General features: G+C 60.7%; 2 protein-coding genes across 3 annotated transcripts; both read right to left on the minus strand.

Annotated features, from left to right (window-relative positions):
• Window positions 1–800: 800 nt before the first annotated feature.
• Window positions 801–7705, minus strand: Spib (Spi-B transcription factor). 2 transcript variants are annotated; one of them, XM_042700172.1, is made up of 6 exons: window positions 7653–7705; window positions 7050–7113; window positions 5181–5253; window positions 4702–4916; window positions 3553–3703; window positions 801–2528 (listed from the first exon to the last, which is right to left on the minus strand). In XM_042700172.1, exons 1-6 carry the CDS (start codon window positions 7673–7675, stop codon window positions 2230–2232), a joined length of 825 nt encoding a protein of 274 aa, XP_042556106.1. In that variant the 5' UTR covers window positions 7676–7705; the 3' UTR covers window positions 801–2229. The 2 variants fall into 2 exon arrangements, with proteins under 2 accessions (XP_042556106.1, XP_042556104.1); XM_042700170.1 differs by having other exon boundaries at window positions 5181–5256.
• Window positions 7706–8564: 859 nt separating this feature from the next.
• On the minus strand, window positions 8565–20704 carry Pold1 (DNA polymerase delta 1, catalytic subunit). Its single transcript, XM_042700129.1, has 28 exons — window positions 20602–20704; window positions 20168–20307; window positions 18557–18756; window positions 18056–18169; window positions 17237–17383; window positions 17023–17148; window positions 16764–16932; window positions 16581–16662; window positions 16377–16506; window positions 15949–16115; window positions 15719–15823; window positions 14376–14516; window positions 14174–14284; window positions 13631–13822; window positions 13465–13553; window positions 13276–13392; window positions 13056–13169; window positions 12714–12861; window positions 11460–11555; window positions 11208–11345; window positions 10489–10664; window positions 10096–10248; window positions 9905–10007; window positions 9695–9827; window positions 9496–9609; window positions 9240–9292; window positions 9063–9160; window positions 8565–8717 (listed from the first exon to the last, which is right to left on the minus strand). Exons 3-28 carry the CDS (start codon window positions 18753–18755, stop codon window positions 8612–8614), a joined length of 3321 nt encoding a protein of 1106 aa, XP_042556063.1. The 5' UTR covers window position 18756; window positions 20168–20307; window positions 20602–20704; the 3' UTR covers window positions 8565–8611.
• Window positions 20705–20892: the final 188 nt, after the last annotated feature.

Genomic DNA, 20892 nt, shown 5'->3' on the forward strand with positions numbered 1-20892 from the left:
GGGGGGCGGATCTGAGCCCCAGAGGGTCAAAGGGACCCCCGAGGCCCGGCGCCTCCCCCAGGGTGGGCAGACCCCCGAGGCCTGGGGTCACCGCCGCCTGCCCTCCCGGGGGACGGCGCCAGGCGGTGCCCCCGGCCCCCGGAGGGGGACCGGCGGGGAGGAGAGGGGGAGGCCGGGAAGGCCCTGGAGCGCTGCCCGACCCGGCCGGGCGCCCTTCCCAGCAGGCCGACCGGTGACTTCTGAACGCTGGGGGCGTGGCTTGTAGTGGGCGTGGCTTGTAGTGGGCGTGGCTTGTAGTGGGCGTGGTCGGCAGCCAGGTACGGTCTCGCCCCGGAGGACGAGGTGTCAAAGGAGGGGCAGGGTGTGAAGGACTGGGGTCCAGGCGGAGACGTCCGTGTGAGGGACCCAGTGTCAGTGAGCACCAAGTTCCTCCTTTTTCTTCTGACTCCACCCCCAACCCTCCCTTTTTCTTCCCCGATTCCCCAAAAGCGGAAACTTCCATAAGCCAATCCGGAGTCCGCGTTAGCATGACGTCATAAGTTGCCAAGCAGAATTCCACAGCGCCCTTCCAACCTCCAGCCCAGAGGACACACAGCCCCAAAGCAGGGAAAGGCTGAAAACCCAGGCCAGGATGGGGAACAAAGCCAGAAAGACTCAATCTCGATCTTGCATCTCTAGACCTATTTGGGTACAGCCAGGCGTATCTGGCATGGCCTCTGATCTTGGGGTGTCACTGACCCCCTTTCTGTCACATGGGGTCCGGTGGAGGGCTGCGGTCCTGAGAAAAGGCTGCGGGGATGCCTGGTTTAGTTTCCTTTATTTCACGTGTAGGACGAAGATGTCAGGTTCTGTAGGGCATATCTTTGGGAAGAAGACATTTGCACGCCCCGCCCCTCCTTTTCCCCCTTCTCTCGAGGGACGCCCCAGCCCGGGGCTGGGCCACCTGCCACACTGTGCCCACATGTGGGCCTGTCCCCGTTCTGGGTCCATGGCGTTCCTTCCTCCTCCCCAGGGCCACCCTCGGGGCTCAATATGGCTCCATGGCTTTTGGAGCCCTCCTCGTCCCCTTCCTCAGAAGGACCAACTGAGACCAGCCCTCTGCAGCCCCCAGTTGTGGACTTCTGACCCCCTGGGGCCCCCCAAGAGGCCTCCAAGTTCGCACTGGCTTCAGCAACGGCTGGATTGAAGCGGAAATGGTGGGGGCCAAACAGGCAGCTGGGGTGGGAGTCAGTCAGGGCAGGAAATGGGACACGGGGGCACAGCCCTGCTCCAGACGCCCTGGCCCACGATAATCAGGGGAAGCTAGAAACTGGAGTTGAGCAAAACCTCTCTCGGCTGTCAGGTTGGCTGATCATGATCATTTGTCCCCCTCACCCCACACACCAAGTTTCAGTGAAGGAAAAAAAAAACAAAAACCTCCAGGGACTGACTTTGCCCAGGTGGTAGGGAGGGGGTGAGCTAGCTTCACCTCCGGTGGGAAATGGCCTGGGAGGGCCATCGGCACCCAGAAATCAGCTCAGTAGCTGGGGTCTCCCTGTGCGTGTCATGGAGGAGGTCACCCTTGGAATAGCCAGCTTTGTCCTGACAGTGCAAGGCTTTGCGCTGGTTTTTACTGGGGGCACGAGGTGGGCCTTGGGGGTAACAGCATCCCAGATTGGACAAGCGGACCCCAGAGGGGCCCAGACAGAGATCCACCACACCCAGGCCTGATGGGGTCATTTCAGACAGGACCCACAGAGAGCAGAGGGGACCCTGGATGCCACCGGAACATTCCAGATTTGGGAAAGGTGAAGCAGAATGAGGATCTCACAGATGGCAAATGATGGGGGGCCAGGTCGGGGGCAGATGTGACAAGTCACAGGTGGACAGAGCTGAGGCCTCCAAAGGCTCCCCGAAGACCCCCGGGCATAACCAGGCTGCTTTGGATCTCACCCCCCCCTCCCCTGGCAGCCTCTGTGGGGTACTGAGATGGGAGGTACTGGTGAGGGATGTGGTGGGTACCTGGCTGGGGCTGGGGGGACCCCAGATATCACCAGGGGGATCCCTAGGAAGCCTTAGAGTGGTCCACGGAGCCTGTGACCCAACCCTGCGTGTGAATCCCAGCAGGCCCTGGGCAGGGCTCGGGGGTGGTGGTCCCCACATATAGGGGTCCACAGATGCTCAGCTGTCTCCGGAGGGGTCCAGCCAGGGCCCCTCCCCAGGCCCACCCCTCCCCGGACTCCTTGGGGTTCAGGCCCGGCGTGGGGGGGGCAGCAGGGCGCTGTCGAACTGGTAGGTGAGCTTGCGCTTGACCTTGCGGATCTCGCCGGTTTTGGCGTAGTTGCGCAGCGCGCGCGCCAGCTTCTGGTAGGTCATGCGCTTGCGGTTGCCCTTCTGCTGCCCCCAGCGCCGCGCCAGCAGCTCCTTGTGCTTGGACGAGAACTGAAAGACGCCGGCGCCAGGCTCCACCCACCACACGCACTCCCGCATGTCGCCACGGGTCAGCAGCCCCAGCAGGAACTGGTACAGCCGGACCTTCTTGCGCGCCCCTAGAGTGAGGTGGGGGGGGGGGGAGGCTCCAATTAACCAGTCAAAAAACAGACGTGGAGGTGCACTGCAAGTGGTAGAGCACCAGCCTTGTGTAAAATAAGCTCAGGGATGGTGTCCAGGACTCAAGTTCAAACCCCAGGCCCAGCACACATACAGATAATAATAGTGTCTTTCTGGCAGCCTGGGAGAGTGAGGGCTGACAGTGACTGTGACATTTGCACGTGGAAAACAGGACCAACGGGAAAATAACTAGAAAGCTAATGCACCAGACACATAGGCACTAGGAAGATGCTCAGTACTGGGATTTGAACCTGCGGCCTCTTCCACAGACAAGCTACCACTTGCGTCCCAGCCCCAGCCCTTCGGTTTTTTTTGTTTTGGGGTCCGGTTGTGGGGCCTGAACTCTGGGCCTGGGCGCTGTCCCTCAGCTCTTCAGCTCAAGGCTAGTGCTCTACCACTTGAGCCACAGCGCCACTTCCGGCTTTTTTTCTTTTATTTTGCTTATGTGGTGCTGAGGAATCGAACCCAGGGCCTCATGCATGCAAGGCAAGCGCTCTACCACTGAGCCACCTTCCCAGCCCCAAGCCCTTCAGTTTTGACTGTTTTAGAGACAGGATCTTATTAATTTTGCCTTGCTAGCCCCCAACCTTCTTGTTCTCTGCCTCCTAAAAAGCTGGGACTACAGGTGAGCCCCACCATTCCTGGCTTAGAAGCAAAAGTTGGGGCAGACCTTGGGACTCCTTTTGCTACTGCCGTGTGCATGTCCACACAGAGTGCCCGCCCTGTGGCCCTGTCCCCATGGCTACCCCCACGGACGGACACAGATTGTCCCCCTACCACCTTGGATATTCATCACCCAGGCCACACTGGAAAGCAAGGCCCAGAGAGGTTGGGACATTTGCGCAAGTCACCCAGCCAGTAGATGTCGTTGATCCAGGCACTGGCTCCACAGCAGGACTATACACAGGCTCCCGCTCCCCCACCTCGAGTTGGGGTCCCTGGCATCCCCCGGTCCCCACACACCTGCCTCAGATCCTCTTCCCTCGGGGCCGGCCATGAGGGCCTCGTCTGACTCGCTGTCTGACACCTCCAAGGCAGGGCTGACCAGCAGCAAATCTTCCTCCTCAGATAGCACAGGGCTGGGGTACGGGGCGTAGGCCAGGGGGCCAGGGGTCTGCAGAAGGCCAGGGATACCTGAACTTCTGGGGATCCCTTCTCTCCCTCCCTCTCCCTCCCTCTCCCTCCTCCTCCCCTGTGCCCTCCTGAATCTGGTCTCTGTTTTCTTATTTTTATTTTCTTATTTTTGGTATGTTGGCTCTGGGGCTTGAACTCAGGGCCTGGGCGTTGGCTCTTGAGTGGTTTTTACTCAAGGCTGGCACTCTGTCATTTGAGTCATGGCTCTACCTCTGGCTTTTTGGTGGTTCATTGGAAATAAGATTCTCTTGAATGTTCCTTCCCTGGATGGCTTCGAATTGCGATCCTCAGATCTCAGCCTCCTGAGTAGCTAGGCCTACAGACACGAGCCACCAGTGCCTGGCCTTTTTTTTTTTTTAAAGACATTTCATATATAGCCCAGCTGGCTTCATATTTGTGATCCTCCCATTTCTGTCTCCCAAGGGCTGGCATTACAGGTGTGTGCCACCATGCCCAGCTCTGCCTTCTCTTTGCTCATAGTAGGGACCCAGGCATTGTGGCCAGGAGTCCCCCCGAATACAGGCCTGCGGAGAAAGCCATTCTGTGCCTCCATGGGTGCCTGGAGTAATGTTGGGGTATGACTTCACAGAGCTGTGACAGAATGTGAGGGGTGACTGTGGGCACAGGTTTGCTGACTGATGCGTTTGGCTCCTTCAACTGGCCAGCTTTTTCTTCTTCTTCTTCTTTTGTCATTATGGATTTGAATTCAGGTCTTTGTACTTGCTAAGCAGACATTCACACCCCCAGCCCTTTTTGCTCTGGTTATTTTTGCCCAGGCAGCTAGATTGCTCTTTGCGTTTTCCACCGTAAATAGGCTGACAGGCATGCACACCATGCCCTGATTTTTCTGTTGAGATAGGGACTCCCAAACTTTCCTGTCCAGCTGGCCTCAAACCATGATCCTCCAGGTCCCTTCCTCCCAAGTAGCTAGGATTGCAGTGTGAGCCTGTGTGTTTGGATTTTCTCCCAGACACTCACCTGGCTGGTGAAGTCCTCTGGAGGGTAGGTGGGGAGGCCGGGCCCCGGGGCCTCCAGGCTGGGGATGGAGTCAAGGCTCCCCACTGGGCTGTAGGCAGAAGGGCCGTAGCAGAGCTGGACAGCCTGGGGGTGGCCAAAGGCGGCCACTGCTGGGTCGAGGGCTTCGTAGGGGGTGGCAGGGGCAGGTGGAGCTTCAGTCCAGCCCCAAGAAGGGTCTGGGAAAAAGGAGTGAGGGGTGGGGAGGCCTGAGCCTGAGCCAGCCAGTACCCCACACACAGGAGCCATTGTGGCCGTGCAAATTTCTCACCCCAGGATTTGCATGGGGAACAGAAGGTGGGAAAAGAAAGGGGAGGAGGTGTGGGGGCCCACGTCCCTTCCACCCCCCCTTCACATCCCCCCCTCTTCTGGGTGGGTGACACTTCCCCTGGGCCTCAACTCCCCAGCTGTGAAATGGGCCCGGTGCCCAGGGGGTCACTCACCAGGGACTCCTTCTGCGTCGGGGTAGTTGGTATGTTTGCAACTATCCAAGTCATAGAAGATGCTGTCTGGGTACTGCCAGGGTGGGTGGGGAGAAAGTCATCCCAGGTTTGGGGCACCCCTCCCACCTACCCACACCCTGGGAGAAGAGACATGGCCCATCCAGGGGAGAAGCTAGAAGGAAACAGGCAGAGAAGGAGGGTCAGGAGATGAGCATGGTGCTGTATGCCTATAATCCCAGCACTGTAGAGGCTGGGACAGGGAGACCCTGTCCCAAACACACACACACACACACAGAGGAAGAAAGACAGAAACCAAGGGGGGGTGGGGAAGGGAAGGAGAGGGAGACAGAGACAGAGAGAGACTGACTCTAAACCATAGAGATAGTGCTATGGGGAGACCCAGAGACACAAGCATGAGAGGGCCACACAGACAGTTCCTGCCAGGGCTGGCCCTCGGGGAGCCGGGGAGATGCTGTGGCTGAGGTCTCCAGCCTCCCCTGGCTGTGATGGGGAAGTAAAGGGTAAGAGGAGGTAAGTGGGTATGGGGGGGGACCCTCAGTGCCCCTTTAACCCATCTCCATTTGCGCTCTGGTATCCTACGGATTGCACGTGCCTTCAGCCACTGAAGGCGAGTGGAAATTCAGGCTGAAGCCGAGCCCAGCCCTTGCCTGTTTCTTTGGACAGGAGAACTGAACATCTACGTCCCAGAGCTGGCCCAGGCAAAAACAGCGTTGTTCATCATCTGAGAGCGGGAGCAGCCCAGGCATCTCTCAAGAGGAAGACCAATAAACAAACATGGCTGTGCGCACAGGGAGTAGTACTATGCAGTAAGGAAAAAGGGGCAGTGACCCAACTCGAACTGTCCCAACATCCACTGTGGGAATCACAAAAAGGGCAAAAACAGACATCATGAGTCAATGGTGTAAACTACTGGGAGTGGGACTATCTGGGAAGGTACTCCAGGGAATGTTCTAGATCTAGATCTGGAAGAGGTAACACAAATGGGTGAATGGGTCAAACTTGAACTTCTAAAAATCAAGGAAAGCAGGTATAGTAGTGCAGGCCTGTAATCTCAGCACTGGGGAGGCGGAGGCAGGAGGATTATAAATTCCAGGCCAGCAGAGGCTTCACAGACGCTGTCTCAAAAAAAACAAAAAACCCAACAAAATTCAAAGTGGGTTTCTGTCAGCCACAAACAAGGAAGTCTTATTTCTTGGAACAGGTTGCGGTTCAAGGGTGTTGGTCTAAAATGTTATAGAATAGAAACATTTAGCCAGGCATAATGGTGGTTCCTTGCCTGTAATCCAAGCTACTTGGGAGGCAGAGCTCAGGAGGTTCATGGCTCAAGACCAGCTTGAAAAAAGCTTGTGTGACCCTATCTTTATTTATTTATTTTTTTTCTTCACGAGACCCTATCTTAACCAATCAAAGCTGGGCAGAGTGGTACACGCCTGTTGTCCCAGCTGTGTGGGAAGTGTCAACAGGATTATAGTCCAGTCTGGGCATAAATCTGAGACCTTATCTGTAAAGTAACAAAAGCTTAGGTGTGTGGCTCCACAGTAGAGTGCCTGTCTAACAAGTGGAAGGCCTTGAGTTCAAATCCCAGTCAGACAAAATAAAACAAAAATACAAAATGGAAACAGTGGAACAAAAGGTTGGAAGGGATCAATCCCCTGGTCGAATGTAGGGTAGTTGTTAAAGTGGCCAGAGGAAGAAGTCAGAAATAGGTCTGTGGTTGGGGGGTGAGGGGTGGGTGGAGATCTGGGGAAGGGAAACTGAGGCAGAGAGTGAGGACTTTCTCTAAGAAAAGTCACAGTGGGCCTTGTGGGTCCCCCACCCCTTCCGATCCCAGGGGGCCCGCCGACTCACCAGGCAGCTGAAGTGTGGCGGGTCGAGCCTGGCTGGGGAGAGGCGCAGGGGCATGGTCGGACACCTGGGAGCAGAGGCCGCAGCTGTGACCTCACAGCTCCACTGTCTTGTCTACTGGGCCCTGTGACACCCTGCCCCCTCCCCAGGCAGGGGCGGGGCCAGGCAAATGTCCCCCATCTCGGGATTTGCATAGACACCCCGGGTGCAGGGGAAAGTGCGGGGGAGAAAGTCCCCCAGGGACCTGTGGCCCCCAGCCCCGGAAGCCTGCAGGGGGGGTGGGAAGTGGAGGGGCCTGGTTGCCCCCTGGGGTCAGAGGGGAGTCAGGAGAGGAGGGAGGCAGGGATGGGAGGCTTGGAGTATGTGGTGCAGGGCAGGACGAGGAGGGGAAGCCGAGCCATGGCCCGGGAGCCAAGGCCAGAAAGATGAGGTGACAGGAGGTGCCCAAAGAGCCTGACCTTCGGGGACCTGGAGGCCCTGGGGCGGGTGCGGACCTCTGCTCCACACACCACCTGCACCGGCACAGGCACGGGAGGCCATGGGCAGGGCAGGGGGCAGCGCAGGGTGGGGGCCAGGGTGCAGGGTGGTACAGGGGCGCCCACTTACTGTGTAGCCTCCAGGGCAAGCATGGCGGTGCGGTGCGGGGTGCTGGCTGCCTGTACTGCAGCCACAGCAGCACCCCTATATATGCCCTGGCCCAGCCCCGGGGGAGGGGCAAGGGTGCGGGGCCTCCTCAAAAATCCCCGGGGGGAGGGGTCGGGATTGCACAACCCCTCGCCCCACAGCAGGCGGGCGGGCCTGGGGGCCATCAGGATTTGGGGATCTCCATGTTTGGAGGTGGGGATGGGGGGGGGGGAGCTGGCCCTGAGGGGTGCTGGGAGGGGTGTAGGCAGTGGGTGTGCTGAGGAAGTGTTTGCCTGGCTGCAGCGGGTGATGTCTGACGGAGACACGGGGCCTGGGTGTGCCTGGGGGACCTAGCTGACCATGAGGACCAGGAGTGGGGGAACAGTGGAGGTCTGCATGGGCACTGGGCTGGGGCACTGAAGCTGACCATGAGAACCGGGGAGGGGGACGGGGGTCTGCACAAGCACCATGGTGGGGGGAGGCGGGGGAGGACAGACTGAAGCTGACCATGGAGGGGAGGGGAGGGGGAGGGGATGGCTAATGGGGGAACGGCAGGGGTCTGGCCAGGGCAATGGGGATCCCCGGCTAAGGCCGACCATCATCACGGGAGGTGGAAAGCTCTGTGGGTGGGAAGTGGCAGGGGGTGGGTGGGGTCCCCTGGGGATGGCATGGAGTGGAAGCTTGGGGGGCCGGGGCTGCCCCGGGGCTTGGAAAAATCAAGTGAGCACCTGGTACAGCAGTGGCCACTGCCCCCCCAGAAAGGCAGTAGGGGAACAGGCATACCAGGCCTACAGGCCCAAGGGGAGCCTAGGAGCCCGGGTAGGGGGGGCAGGGGGGCCTGGGCTGATGATGCTGGACCACGTTCCCCCCAGAGACCATGCACGACACAGCCCGTAGCGAGAGATGTTGAGCTTTATTCCCCTGGCCCAAGCAGCAGTGGGTCACCAGGCCTCAGGCCCCGGCGGCCCAAAGCGGCGCAGCAGCTGCTCCTGCTCCTCCAGGTCCTTACGCACCTTCTTGCGCATGTAGAAGATGGGGCAGTCCCGGCTGTGGGGGTGATGATGGCGGTCAGGCTGGGCCTGGGGGCACGGGGCAGGGCCGGGCGGTTCCCAGGACTTTGGCCCCTGCCAGCTGCCCACCCCGAGGGGAGGGGGCTGTTTGCCCAGGGGGGAAGGGGGCAGATAACAGCGGGCACTCTGGGCTCTGAGGTGGCCGTATATCACCTGTCACCTGGCGTGGGAACCCGCCCCGCCCACCCGTTCCCTGGGGAAAGCCGGCCCCACCCTGGGGTTGTGGCAGGGGGGGGAGCCATTTCCTGCAGGCCCGGGGCCCACCCTGCCGTGCAGGCTGTGCAGCCAGGGTCCTGGGGGGATAGTAGGGGGCGGGGTGCACCTGGTGCAGATGACGTCCTCGTGCAGGCTGCCCTGGCAGCGCTGGCACTGCGTCCAGAGACGGGAAAAGCGCTCCTCCAGGGCATTCAGGTGTGACACCTGGGGACAGCCCGGTTGAGCACAGCCGAGCGCCCCCCACCCCTCCACCCCACCCCTGCGCCCCACCGGTGCCCCTCACCTCCTTCTGATACAGCTCTGACTCTCGGGGCTGGCAAAACTTGCACACAGCTCCTGGGGTAGGGGGGTTGGGTGATTTGGGGGTGACTGGGGCTGAGCTGGGCTGGCCCCCCCCCCCCCCGCCCTTCCCTGCCCGGCCTCTGAAAAGTCCCTGCAGGCTGGAGAACAAGGGTGCGAGTGTGTACGGGGGGGAAAACTCCCCTGGGGAACCCCGGGGCGGGCAGGGACCCCGAGGAGGGCGCGGGCCGAGGTCTCACCCTGATGGCTGAGCACCGTGCGGCAGCCAATGCAGCAAACCCGCCGTGTGGCGAAGGCCAGGAGGCCGCCCACCTTGCCGGTAAGCACCGTCTTGCAGCGTGTGTGGTCGCCCCCTGCACAAGGGTGGGGCATGAGGGACCAGCTTCTCCTCTCAGTAACCCCCAGTGCCCCCCCCTTCAGTACCCCCCCTCCACGCACGCAGCAGCACGGCCTCGGCGCGGCCCTCGCCCAGGATGGGCTCGAAGATGCGCGTGAGCGGCTTGGCCAGCTGCTGCTCCAGGTAGTACTGCGTGTCGATGGGCAGGCTGTGCTCCAGCACGAACAGGGGGTCCTGCAGGGATCAGAGGTCACGAGGGGCAGGGGCCACGGGGGCGGGGGGGAGGGGGAGAGAGGGGCAGGTGGGCTCACCTCAGACTTCATGTAGGCGGCCACGCCCTTGGCTGCACCGATGATGACGTAGGGGACACGGTCCCCCAGGCTGGGCGCGCTCCCGGGGTCACGCTTCCTCATCCTGCAGGAGAGTGGGCATGGCTGTGGGCTGTGGCGGGCACAGCTGCCAGGACTGGAGGCTGTAGGCCAAGGTCCCCCCTTCCCTGCACCTCTCAGCCAGCTCCACGTGGGCCTGCTTTCCCGCATAGTCGGCCGTAGCACGGGTCAGCTCCTTGGTGATGACCAGCTGTGAGATGTCGATGCGGTTGCACAGCAGGTCTGAGATGACGTCCTTGGCATGGGCTACGGCACCCTCGGGGTCTCTGGGGGGCGACAGCAGAGCTGTCCAGAGCCAGGCTGGGCTGTGGGCTAAGCTGGGGGGTAGGGGCAGGGCGGCGGCCACACTGCAAGTGTCAGGGCCTGAACTCATTGTCCCCACAAGATGATGGTAGCTGCAGCTCAGACCCCTGGGTGTGAAGGAGGAGGTTGGGGCCTGGACCTGTGTCTGAGGGAGGAAGCTGGATGGGGAGGGGGGTGGTGGTGATGACGCATGTGGGACACACCTGTCCACGAGCAGGCGGCGCAGGGAGGCAGTGACGAGGTTGGCCACCAGGGGGCAGTTGTCCCTGCGCACAGCCTCCAGGCCCTTGCAGTCCATGCGGTCGTGGGCGTCGGGGCGCGAGGAGAAGAGCAGACCCGCATAGCGCTTCTTGCTGATGAGCAGGTAGGGGAAATAGACCTGGGAGGGGTTCAGTTGGGGACCCCTGAGACTGCAGGTCCCCCCTCACTCCTGAGAAGCCCCTCACGCGAGGCAACAACCGCTCCTCAGATGCAGGATGAAGGCGGTGAGGGAAACCCCGAATCCCAGCAAAACAGACCCCAGGATGGTCCCCCACTTAGGGTGGTCTGGGGAGACAGCAGGCTGAGGGGATGTGGAGCTGGGAGCCCTGGCACCCCACAAAGGAGGCCATGGCCAGGATGAGCTGTGGCCAGGGCCCCCAAACACCCATGCAGGGGCACCGTGGTGGGCTCTTCAAACCGCCATTTCTGTCCTTGCCTTTCTAATCCCAGAGGAGCATTTCCCAATCCCAGCCCCCAGTGCTGAAGAAGAGGCACCTAGGGCACCCTAACACGGACAGGCCTTGAGGAGTGGGGCCTCCCAGAGCAGGGGACAGACCAGGGGACCCCATACTACTGCAGACTCAAATCTTGAGAATACCCAAGAACTAGATGACCCCAAACTGGCCAGGCCCACATGGCCGCCCAGCGGTCAGGAACAAACCTTCTCAAACTCCAGCCGGATGGGGGATGGGAAGTGACCGGATACCCAGTCAGCAGCCTCACGCCCCAGGGCCATGGCCTCGGCCACTGAGGACACGCCGAACCGGCACATGACTGAGTCCGTGTCGCCGTATACCACCTGGAGGGACACACGTGACCGACTGGGTCCACCCTCCAACCCAGGCAGGTGCCCCCCAGCGGAGCAGGCGAGGGGGATGCAGGCCAGCTCCCTGCCCAGGGCGGGGGTCCTCACCTTGGCATTGGCGCTGTAGCCGTTGTCCGTGGTGTACTTGGACTCCACCAGCTGCTTGGTCTTCTCAATCATCTGCCGCCCGAAGCCGGTGACACTCTGTTGGGAAGGGGGATGTGGGGGTGGGGTCCTGCGCATGCACTGGCACACACACCTACATGGCTGCTGCCCCATCTGCGGCCACTCTCCTCACTTCACACGAGAGGAGCAGGAGCAGGGGTGGGGTGCGGGGCACTGGGACTCCAACAGGAGAGCAGCTCTCCCGTTTGCTCCCTGCGCCGGTCATCTCATTAGCTCACACCCACGTGGCATGCTGACACACGTGCTCAAATCCACGTGGCGTGGCCCCTCCTCCGCTTCCACTCATGTCCCTTTAAGGGACACAGTTGATGACACTGCACCCTCAAGCTGGCTGGGCTGGGAATGGGGACTCAGCATGTGCTCACCGTGGTCAGGCCCTGGCGCTGCCCATGGGATGGACCTAGAAGACCGAGGCTCTGTGACTGGCAGCCTCCTGGCTGTGCTACCCTGTGTGTCCTGAGACAGGACGCCAGGGACCCGCGCCCTGCCGCCATGGTGTGCACTGTGGTCTTGGTTGGGGCTATGTTTTAATAATTTTTTTTTTTTTTTGTCAATCGTGGGGCTTGAACTCTGGGCCTGGGCGCTGTCCTTGTGCTCTTCAGCTCAAGATGAGCGCTCTACCTTGAGCCTTGGCACCACTTCTGGTTTTCTGGTGGTTAATTGGAGATGAGTCTCACAGACTTTCCTTCCCGGGCTGGCTTTGAACTGTGAGCCTCCTGAGTAGCTAGGATTACAGGCATGAGCCACCAGCGCCCAGCTGTGCATAATTCCTAACTGCTCACAAAGCTGTACACGCTTCCCGTGACAACTGCATCCAATCCTGCTGCTCAGTCTCGCCCTCTGTCCACTCCACCGCCTGCCCCCGAGCAAGTCCTGTTGTCATGAGTGTCCCGCTCCATTCCGAGGGAGCCTCGCCAGGACACAGCTGTTTGGTCACTCTTGTCCTCCTGGGGTGCAGAGCAAAGCCTGACCCACAACACAAGCTCAATGTCTTTGTTGGAACAACCGGCCAAGAGCTTGGGCCTCCCTAGCAGCCTTACACCAGATGCCCAGAGGTGGGGTGACCCCCCCCACAGCCCATGCTCAGATACTGGGTGACCCCACACAGCCCAGGCCCAGAGTGGGGGGACACTGAGCAGCCCGTGCCCTCCTTCCTGCTGGGGTGGCAGGGCTCACCTGTGAGATCTCCAGGCATGGCAACTTGCCCACCTGAGCCCCGGTGAAGCCGTACACAGAGTTGGCGCTCACTTTCAGTGCCAGCTGCCGCCCGTCCAGGACCTGCCGGCGCAGTGGATCTGTCTCCTGAGCCAACTCAGCCTTGGCCCTAGGAGCGGGGAAAGGTGGGGTGAAGGCTGCAGCGCCCCGGCTTCTGGGCACTGGCTGTGGTGCCACGTATGGCGGGGGAGCTATGCATGGCATGAGGCCTAGCGCGCACAGGCAGGCGCACAGGCAGTTGCGGTGAGGCAGGACCAGGCCTCCATGGGCGTGGCCAGGCAAGGGTGGGGGCCCCCCGCCCACCTCTTGCGGGCGCTGAGCAGATTCTCGAGGATCTGGGGCAGCAGCCCCTTCCGCACGGACGCCTTCACGAACTCGTCCCCGGTGGGTGTCCTGATGAACTGGTCTGCAGCCAGGCTGGGGAGGTGGTGGGCAGCTGGTGGGGTGTTGTTGGGGTACCCATCCTCCCCCTGCCACCCACAAGCTTTCTGGGCCTGCCAGGCTTGCAGCAGGGGAGCCGTACCCAAGCTTCTGCGCGGCCCCGGGCCGCAGGAGCGTGGTGTAGCACAGGTTGTGGGCCATCATGATGGATGGGTACAGCGAGGAGAAGTCCAGCGTGGCGATGGGCACGTCATAGTACCTGGGGAGGCCGGGTGGGGTCAGGGCTGGGGCGTCCCGCTCACGGCCCCCTGGTCTCATCCCGGGGCCTCACCCTTTGAGGGGTTCGATGACGGTGGCCCCCGTGTAGTCCTCGCCGCCCTCCGTCTTCACCACGGGCATCAGCAGCCCCTGACACCGCGCCTGGGGGCACAGGCGGTGAGGGGCGCGGGGACGCGCGGCAGGGACGGCCGCCCCAGTGCCCCGGCCGCGCCCCTCACCTGCCGCAGCAGCTGGGACACGACCTTGACCTGCTGGCCCCGGGTGAGCAGGTAGCCCAGGGGCACACCGGTGACGCGTGCCATCTCCACAGCATTCACCAGCACCATGAGCCGCTCGAGCAGCCGCAGCGGCAGGAAGGCGTCCTTCAGGCAGTACACGGCCAGCCGCCGGCGCGTCTGCTCGTTCCCATTCTACAGACACACAACACCCACAGGGCAGCCCGGTCACGCGGGGCTGGGAGGACGTGGGTGGGGATGGAAGTGGGGGAGGCTGGGACAGAGGTCGGGAGGGCAGCGGTCAGGGCAAGATGGTGGCACTGAGATCAAGAAGTCAGGTGAGGTGGAGGCAGGTCAAAGCGAGGCCCAGAGGTCAGGAGGATTAGGGACATGTAAGGTCAAGACTTTGGGGTGCAAGACGTCTTGGAGGTGAGGTCAGGGGAGACTGCCATCAGGGAATACAGAGACTGAGATCAAGGTAAAAGGTCAGAGGTTGGGGTCAAGGTCAGGCTCAAGGTCAGGGGTGGGCAGGTGAGAGGTGGGCACCTGTAGGTCAGTGATGATGCTGTGCTGCACGTCCTCCTTCTGCTCACCCAGGAAGTGGAAGCTCACGGCGTTGAGTGTGTAGGAACGCAGCTTGTACTCCCGGAGCAGCACCTGGGTGGGCAACAACGCCATTGCTGGGCACAGGCCAAGTGGGCGCCCCCCACCCTCGCCCTGCCCCCCACACCCCCACCATGCCCCACACCTGCAGCATGTCCATCTGCACGCGGCCCACCATGCTGACCACCTTGCTGTCCCGCCTGCCCATCTGCTTTGACTGGAATGAGGAGTCCCGGATGTTGGAGCGGAGGCCAGCCACTCGGCCCAGCAAGGAGAAGGACTGCACCTGGGGGGACGCAGGGCTGGGCAATGCTGGCAGTGCCAGGGCACAGGGTGGGGAGAGGGCCCCAGTGTAGCAGCTGCTGGGTGGTGCATCCAGGCAGCTGGGCCGGAGTGGGATGGAGACCAGGGACAAAAGCAGCGCCCAGGTGTGATGGGGAGCTATGGATGAGGGGTGCTCAGGTGGGAGCTGAGCAGGTGGGAGTGGATGAGAGCTGGGCACCAGCAGCTGCAGGCTGGTGGGACACCGTGGCTTGGGCACACACCGGCCCAGGCACAAAGTTTACAAGGCTCTTATCTCCAATTAACCACCAGAAAACCAGAAGTGGTGCTGTGGCTCAGTGGCAGAGCCACTGAGCAAAAGAGCTCAGAGAGAGGCCAGGCCCCAAGTTCAAACCCCGTGACCAACAAAATAAGTAAGTAAATAAAAAGAAAGAAAATAAAAGTTTACAACTAAAATGGTAGAGCACCTGCGCAGCAAGCTGGAGGCCAAGTTTAACTTTTTCTTTACTATTATTTTTGCTAGTGTTGGGGCTTGAGCTCAGGGCCTAGGCACTGTCCCTGAGCTTCTTTTGCTCAAGGCTAGCACTTTACCACTTGAGCCACAGTGCCACTTCCAGCATTTTCTGTGTATGTGGCACTGAGGAATCGAACCCAGGGCTTCCTGCATGCGAGGCAAGCACTCTGCCAGAGTCACCTTCCCAATGCTGCCACAAAGAAAAGAAGGAGAAAGGGCCAAGTGTGATAGATAGGCTGAGGAAAGATATGTGAAAGACAAGCAGATGACCAGGTGTGGGTCAAGAGTGAGGCCTGCTGGGGCAGACACCGTGACACTCCCCCCTCCACCCCCCAGGAACAGATCTAGTTCATTCCGGCAAGGCAGGGAGGGGGTGAAGGATGGTGAATTCCCACCCTGGATCAATTCAATCCTGCTTCCTGGTTCCTGCACGCTGGGATTACAAGAATATACCTCACCCAGTTCTTGCTAGTAGTTCTAGGGCTAGGACTGGACACAAGGGCTTATGGAACCCCTGCGTGCTAAGGGCCAGACTTCTGACACAAGGACTTTTCCATCTAGTGGCAACGCCCTCCTGTCCCAAGGGGACTTTGAGCAGGGCAGGGCTGGCCAGGACTTGGGCTGGCCAGGACTTGGGCACAGATTCACCGATCCACAGGCACCGGGAGCCTGTCCACTAGCACGGGCCTCACCTTGAGGGTCTGGGCCCTTGAGATGAGGTAGGGGAGGTCGAAGTTCTGAATGTTGTAGCCCGTGATAACATCGGGGTCCATGTTGCGGACGAAGGTGGCCCAGGCCTGGGGGCAGAATGTGAAGCGTCAGCCTAGCTTTCTGCCCCAGACACCACAATGTCCACAGTGTTCCTGAAGCCCTCTCAGCGTCCCATGGCCTGGCTGGTTATTGGGGACAGAAGGGGTGTCACCTGCAGCAGGTCCTCTTCGCGCTCGTAGCTCTGCACCTTGGCACCCAGGATGGGGGCGCAGGGCCGCAGGGTGAGCGCCAGGCGAAGGAAGGGCTCTGCCTCACCCCAGCGCAGGCCCAGGGAGCAGATCTGGATCACGGGGTCCCGCTCAGGCTCAGGGAAGATGCCTGCAGAGGAGGGGAGGCAGGAGAGGGGTGCAAGGCCTGACTGCTGCCTCTCCCTCACAACACCCTAGGTGGCTGCATGTCTAGCCCCCTCCGTCCATCCATGGTTCCGTCCCTCCCACCACCCCTGCTCCTTCCATACCAGACACACAGGCCAGGAGAGTGCAGGGCCTTTGCACTGGCAGTCCCCTGGACTGACTCTGTCCACTGACAGGAGAAGGGAGGAAAGGGGAAGGAAGGGGAGGGGAGGGGAGGGGAGCAGACCTTTGCGGCCCGCACACTCGATGTCAAAGCTGAGCACGCGCAGGGGCGCAAGGCGCTGCCACGGCCCCTCGGGGGGGTGGCTCACCACATCTGTCCACAGCACATCGGCTTCTAGCTGACACAAGGTGGCCTGGGGGGGGGGGGGGTGCGTGTTAGTGACAGCAGGGGTTCTGGGGAGCAGCCCCCTTCCAGGGAGACCCCTACCTTCTCGGTAGGTCGCAGGAAGTACTTCCCAGGTGGGAGCTCCAGCCAGTTGCAGCCGACAATGTCTGTGTCTACCATGAACCTGGATGGCGGGCATCAGGTCAGTGGGGAGACGGACATGGGGGGGGGGGGGCGGGGGGGAGGGAAAGGGTAAGAGGGGGTGGGCAGGGGCCGGGGCCACACCGAATCTCAAAGTCCACGTTGGCCTCATAGGGCGCAAAGCTGGGGGTACCCAGGCCTGGCACGCGGACGCCCTGCTCCAGGAGGCGGCGGGCAGGTGCCACGAGGCGGGGCAGGGCCAGGGTGATGCGCAGGAACGGGGTGGGGCCGTGTCCGTGGTACCCGAACATGCCTGTGGATAACGGGAAGCTGGCACCAGCCAGCACGTTACCCCCCTACCCCTGTCCCCGCAGGGGCCCGAGCTGGAGGACCCCACACTCACTCTCCCGGGAGCACAGCTCCACGGCCAGCACAGGGGGCCCGGTGAGCTGCGCGCCCCCGCGCTGGTCCCGGCTGATGGCCGTGCTCAGCTCTCGCTGCAGCTCACTCAGATGCTCAGTGCCAAAACCTGGGATGGAAGAGGCCGGTCAGAGCCAGGGCCCGCAAGGCCTGGACAGGGGGTGAGGGGGGGTTCCCCAGGTCAGGGGCACACTCACCAGGAGGTGCAGGGGTATAGAAGTAGGGTGCGAAGCCATGGATATGGCAGCACACAGACACGCCCTCATCGGTGACCCCAAAGGCACGGAGCACAGGCACGGAGCCGCGGGAGGGTGGGGGTCCCCCTGGCAGGGGTCGTGCTGGGCCTGGAGGGGGGTGTCAGAGAGCAAGGCAGGGAACCCTGAGGTCCTGTGAAGCTCTCCTGAGGTCCACTCCTGCAGCTGGCCACTCCCAAGCCCGCAACTACTAGGCTCCCCCCGACCAGAGCGCTAGTCCACCCCGGCTGCGTACTGCAGCAGAAACACATAGACCACAGGCCAAGCTTGGTGGCTCATACTTGTAATCACAGTTACCCTAGAAGTAGAGAGAGGAAGATTCTGATTCAAGCCCAGCCCAGGCTTGGAGAGACCTTATCTCAGAAACCCAACTGGACATGGTAAAGTATGCCTATAATCACAGCTACCTAAAGAGAGATGAGTATAGTTATCAGAGGCTCTGGGCAAATGCAGGAGCTGTTACTTGATGAGTCACTAAAGCAAAAAGGAGCGGGAAGTGTAGCTTTAGTGCAGAGCATGAGCCTCTGACTTCAAATCCCAGCACTGCCAAAATACAAACAGGAAAAAAAAATCCCAGTCAAACTGGCTGTCAGCATGTGTGTGGCATCACGAACGTGAGCGCCCGGAGAGATAGGCCCCAGTGGGGTGGCTTGGCAGGCTGCCCCGGCTACCACCACCTTTGCCCACAGCACAGCAGGGGCAGGGGCCTGGCTTCTTACTCTCTGCCCCTGGTCAGCCCCGACACTGCCTCCCCCAACTCACCCACATAATGGTCGATTTCCAGCTGCTGGAAGATGAGGGGCTCTGTCTCCGGGTCCAGTGGGGGTGGGGAGGGCCGTAGCCAGCGGGGATCCACAGCTGTCGAGGGGGATTGGCCTGCATGGGGCAGGGAGCAGGGTTCCATGGCATTATGGTTCTCCCCAGAAGTGACTGCCCTCCTCCCCCACCACCCATGGCGCTGCAGTGGCCCCATTTACGGGTGGAGGGGGTGATATGGGTCAGGTGGGAGATTTAGGAGCGACTGGGGTTCAGAAAGCTGGACTTTGGAGAACAGTGGGGCCCAGCAACTCAGAAGGCTTAGTTAGAGGATCCCTGGAGTCTAAGAGTTTTACAGCAATGGGGGCCACATCGTGAGACCCCCATCTCAAACCACTCCAACTTGGAGCAGGGGATGGGGTGGAAGTTCACTGAAGACACCTGAGGCCACAATGGGGACAGATGAGGACTGGGGGAAGGGCGGGAACAACACAGCCCAGAACTCACCATCTGGGGTGCCCTCCAGGGCCTGCTGCAGCTGCTCTTCCTCCTGCTCCCGCAGCCTGTGCTCCGCCTCCATCTCCTCCAGCAGCGCCAAGTCCTCCTCAAACTGGGATGGCGGGGGCTCATCCATGTCCCAGAGGCCCCCTCGTGCCTTCTTCGGGGGCACCTCGGGTCCCAGGCCTTGCCGCCGCTTGCCATCCATCCTGCTGGACAAGTTGTTGGGGTCCTGATCAGACAGATCCCCCTTCCTGTCTTCCTCACAGCCACCTGCACCCATGGGGACCAGAACTGGGGATGGAGCTCAGGACCCCATGTGTGCTAGGCAAGAGATCTACCCCAGGAGCCATACCCCCAGCACTTTTCTGCTTAGTTACTTTTCAGGGGGGATTAGAACGAGGGGGAGAGAGGGAGCCTTAAAAGCTGCTTTGGGAGCTGGGCGCAGGAGGCTCATGCCTGTAATCCTAGCTACTCAGGAGGCTGAGATCTAAGGATTGTAGTTTGAAGAAAAGTCACTGTGAAACTCTTATCTCTAATTAACCTCCCCCCCCCCCAAAAAAAGAAAGTGGTGCTGTGGCTTAAGTGGTACAGCACTAGCCTTGAGCACAAAGAGGCTCAGGGACAGCGCCCAAGCCGAGTTCAAGTCCCCCAACTGACCAAAAAAAAAAGGAAAAAGAAAAAAGCTGCTCTTGCCAAGCCAGTGAAGGAAAAGCAGAAAAGCCCGCACGCCTGCTCTAGACTGCGTGTAACCTTGCTCTAAGCTGCTCCCTACGGTCCCTGCACATTCACTGCAGAAAGACTGACCATAAGCACTTTACCACAAGGGACCTGACCAAAAGTACACCTAAGGAACACCATCAGAGATGTGGCCTAGAGCAAAAGAAGCTCAGAAACAGCACCCAAGCCCAGAGTTCAAGACCCAAGACCTGGGCCAAAACAAAACACAGTAGTAAGGAGCCGTGTAAAGGAAGGAGGAACACTGTGTGTGCAGATGTGGAAGCCCGTGCAGAGGAACCGCTCAGGAAGTAAAGCTTTGGGTGTGATGGTGTGCTTACAGTTTTCACACTTTGTATTATTAAGTACAATTCTAGACCCAATTCTAGTCCCAGAAACAAATCCAAATGGAAGCCTAGCAACTGCTGTGCTAGGCATACATACAACTGTCACTGTGACAACTGAAAAGGAAAAATCTGTGATGATGATGTGAGGTGCAGGATTCCAAGAAGGTCCTGGGATACAAAAAAAAAAAATTGTCAGGCACAGTGGCTCACACCTGTAATCCTAGCTACTAAGGAGGCTGAGATCTGAGGATCATAGTTCAAGGCTCGGAAAGTCCATGACTCTTAAGTCCAGTGAAGCAGGAAAACGCCAAAAGTAGAGGCATAGCTCAAGTTGTAGAGAGCTGTGAGAGGAAAGAGCAGAATGAGAGCACAGAGTCAAGGCCCAGTTCCAGCACACCAAACACAAAACAACAGGAGACAGACGTCCTGGACCTTTGACTACAAGCCAATCTGCACTCCGCACCAACTCCAGCTCACCGGCCCGGCAGGCCCCGGTCTCTAACTGCAGGTGCATCCCGCCCCTGTTCCCGCTGCAGCACAGCTGCTTCCTTCCTACCTCAGGGCCTTTTCACTTGCCAGTGGCTCTTCTGCCCGGCTCTTTCCGGACTACCAGACTGTTCCTGCTCCGCAGCTGACTCTGGCGTTTCAGCTAGAGAAGCAGGGGGCGCCGGTCCGGACCACCGTGGCTTGGTTCTCCTGGTATGAAGTAGAAGGCGGCCCGGTCCGACCCGCCCACTGCCCGCGGCTGCCCACCGCCTCGGCTGGCTCCTAGCGCAGTGCGGCCCCCGGCCCCGCCCGCACGCGGAGGGGCCGCCTCCATCCCCGCACGCACCGACTGTTCCCGCGCAGACCACCCGCCCCTGCCCTGCCACGCACGCGCCCCCGAGTCCCTTCCGCTTCCCCGTCTCATGTAACCCCCCCCAGCCCCGAAAGAACTCTCGGACCTGCGCCCCAGTTCCGCAGTCTCGAACCCCCTCCTTCCCCACTCACCTGCTTCAAACTGCGTTTCCCGCCACAGCGTACGCCGCCGCGACCTCTGACACCAGCGTGCGCAGGCCCAGAACGGCGGAACGTCGCGCCGGGAAAACAGGACGACGCCACGCCCACGGCCGTGGTCACGCCCCTCGGATGAGATAAGTCCCGCCCATGACCAATTTAGGATATGACCCCGCCCCTCACGACGCCCCACGGCCACGCCCCGCCGCGGAGCAGCGCTGCCGGCCCCTCCGGCCCGCGCGCCCCGCCCTCCGGCTCCCGACCCCGCCCCCTTACTTCCTTCTC

The sequence above is a fragment of the Dipodomys spectabilis genome, unplaced genomic scaffold, assembly GCF_019054845.1.
Source record: "Dipodomys spectabilis isolate Male_0828 unplaced genomic scaffold, ASM1905484v1 ptg000266l, whole genome shotgun sequence".
NCBI lineage: Eukaryota > Metazoa > Chordata > Mammalia > Rodentia > Heteromyidae > Dipodomys > Dipodomys spectabilis.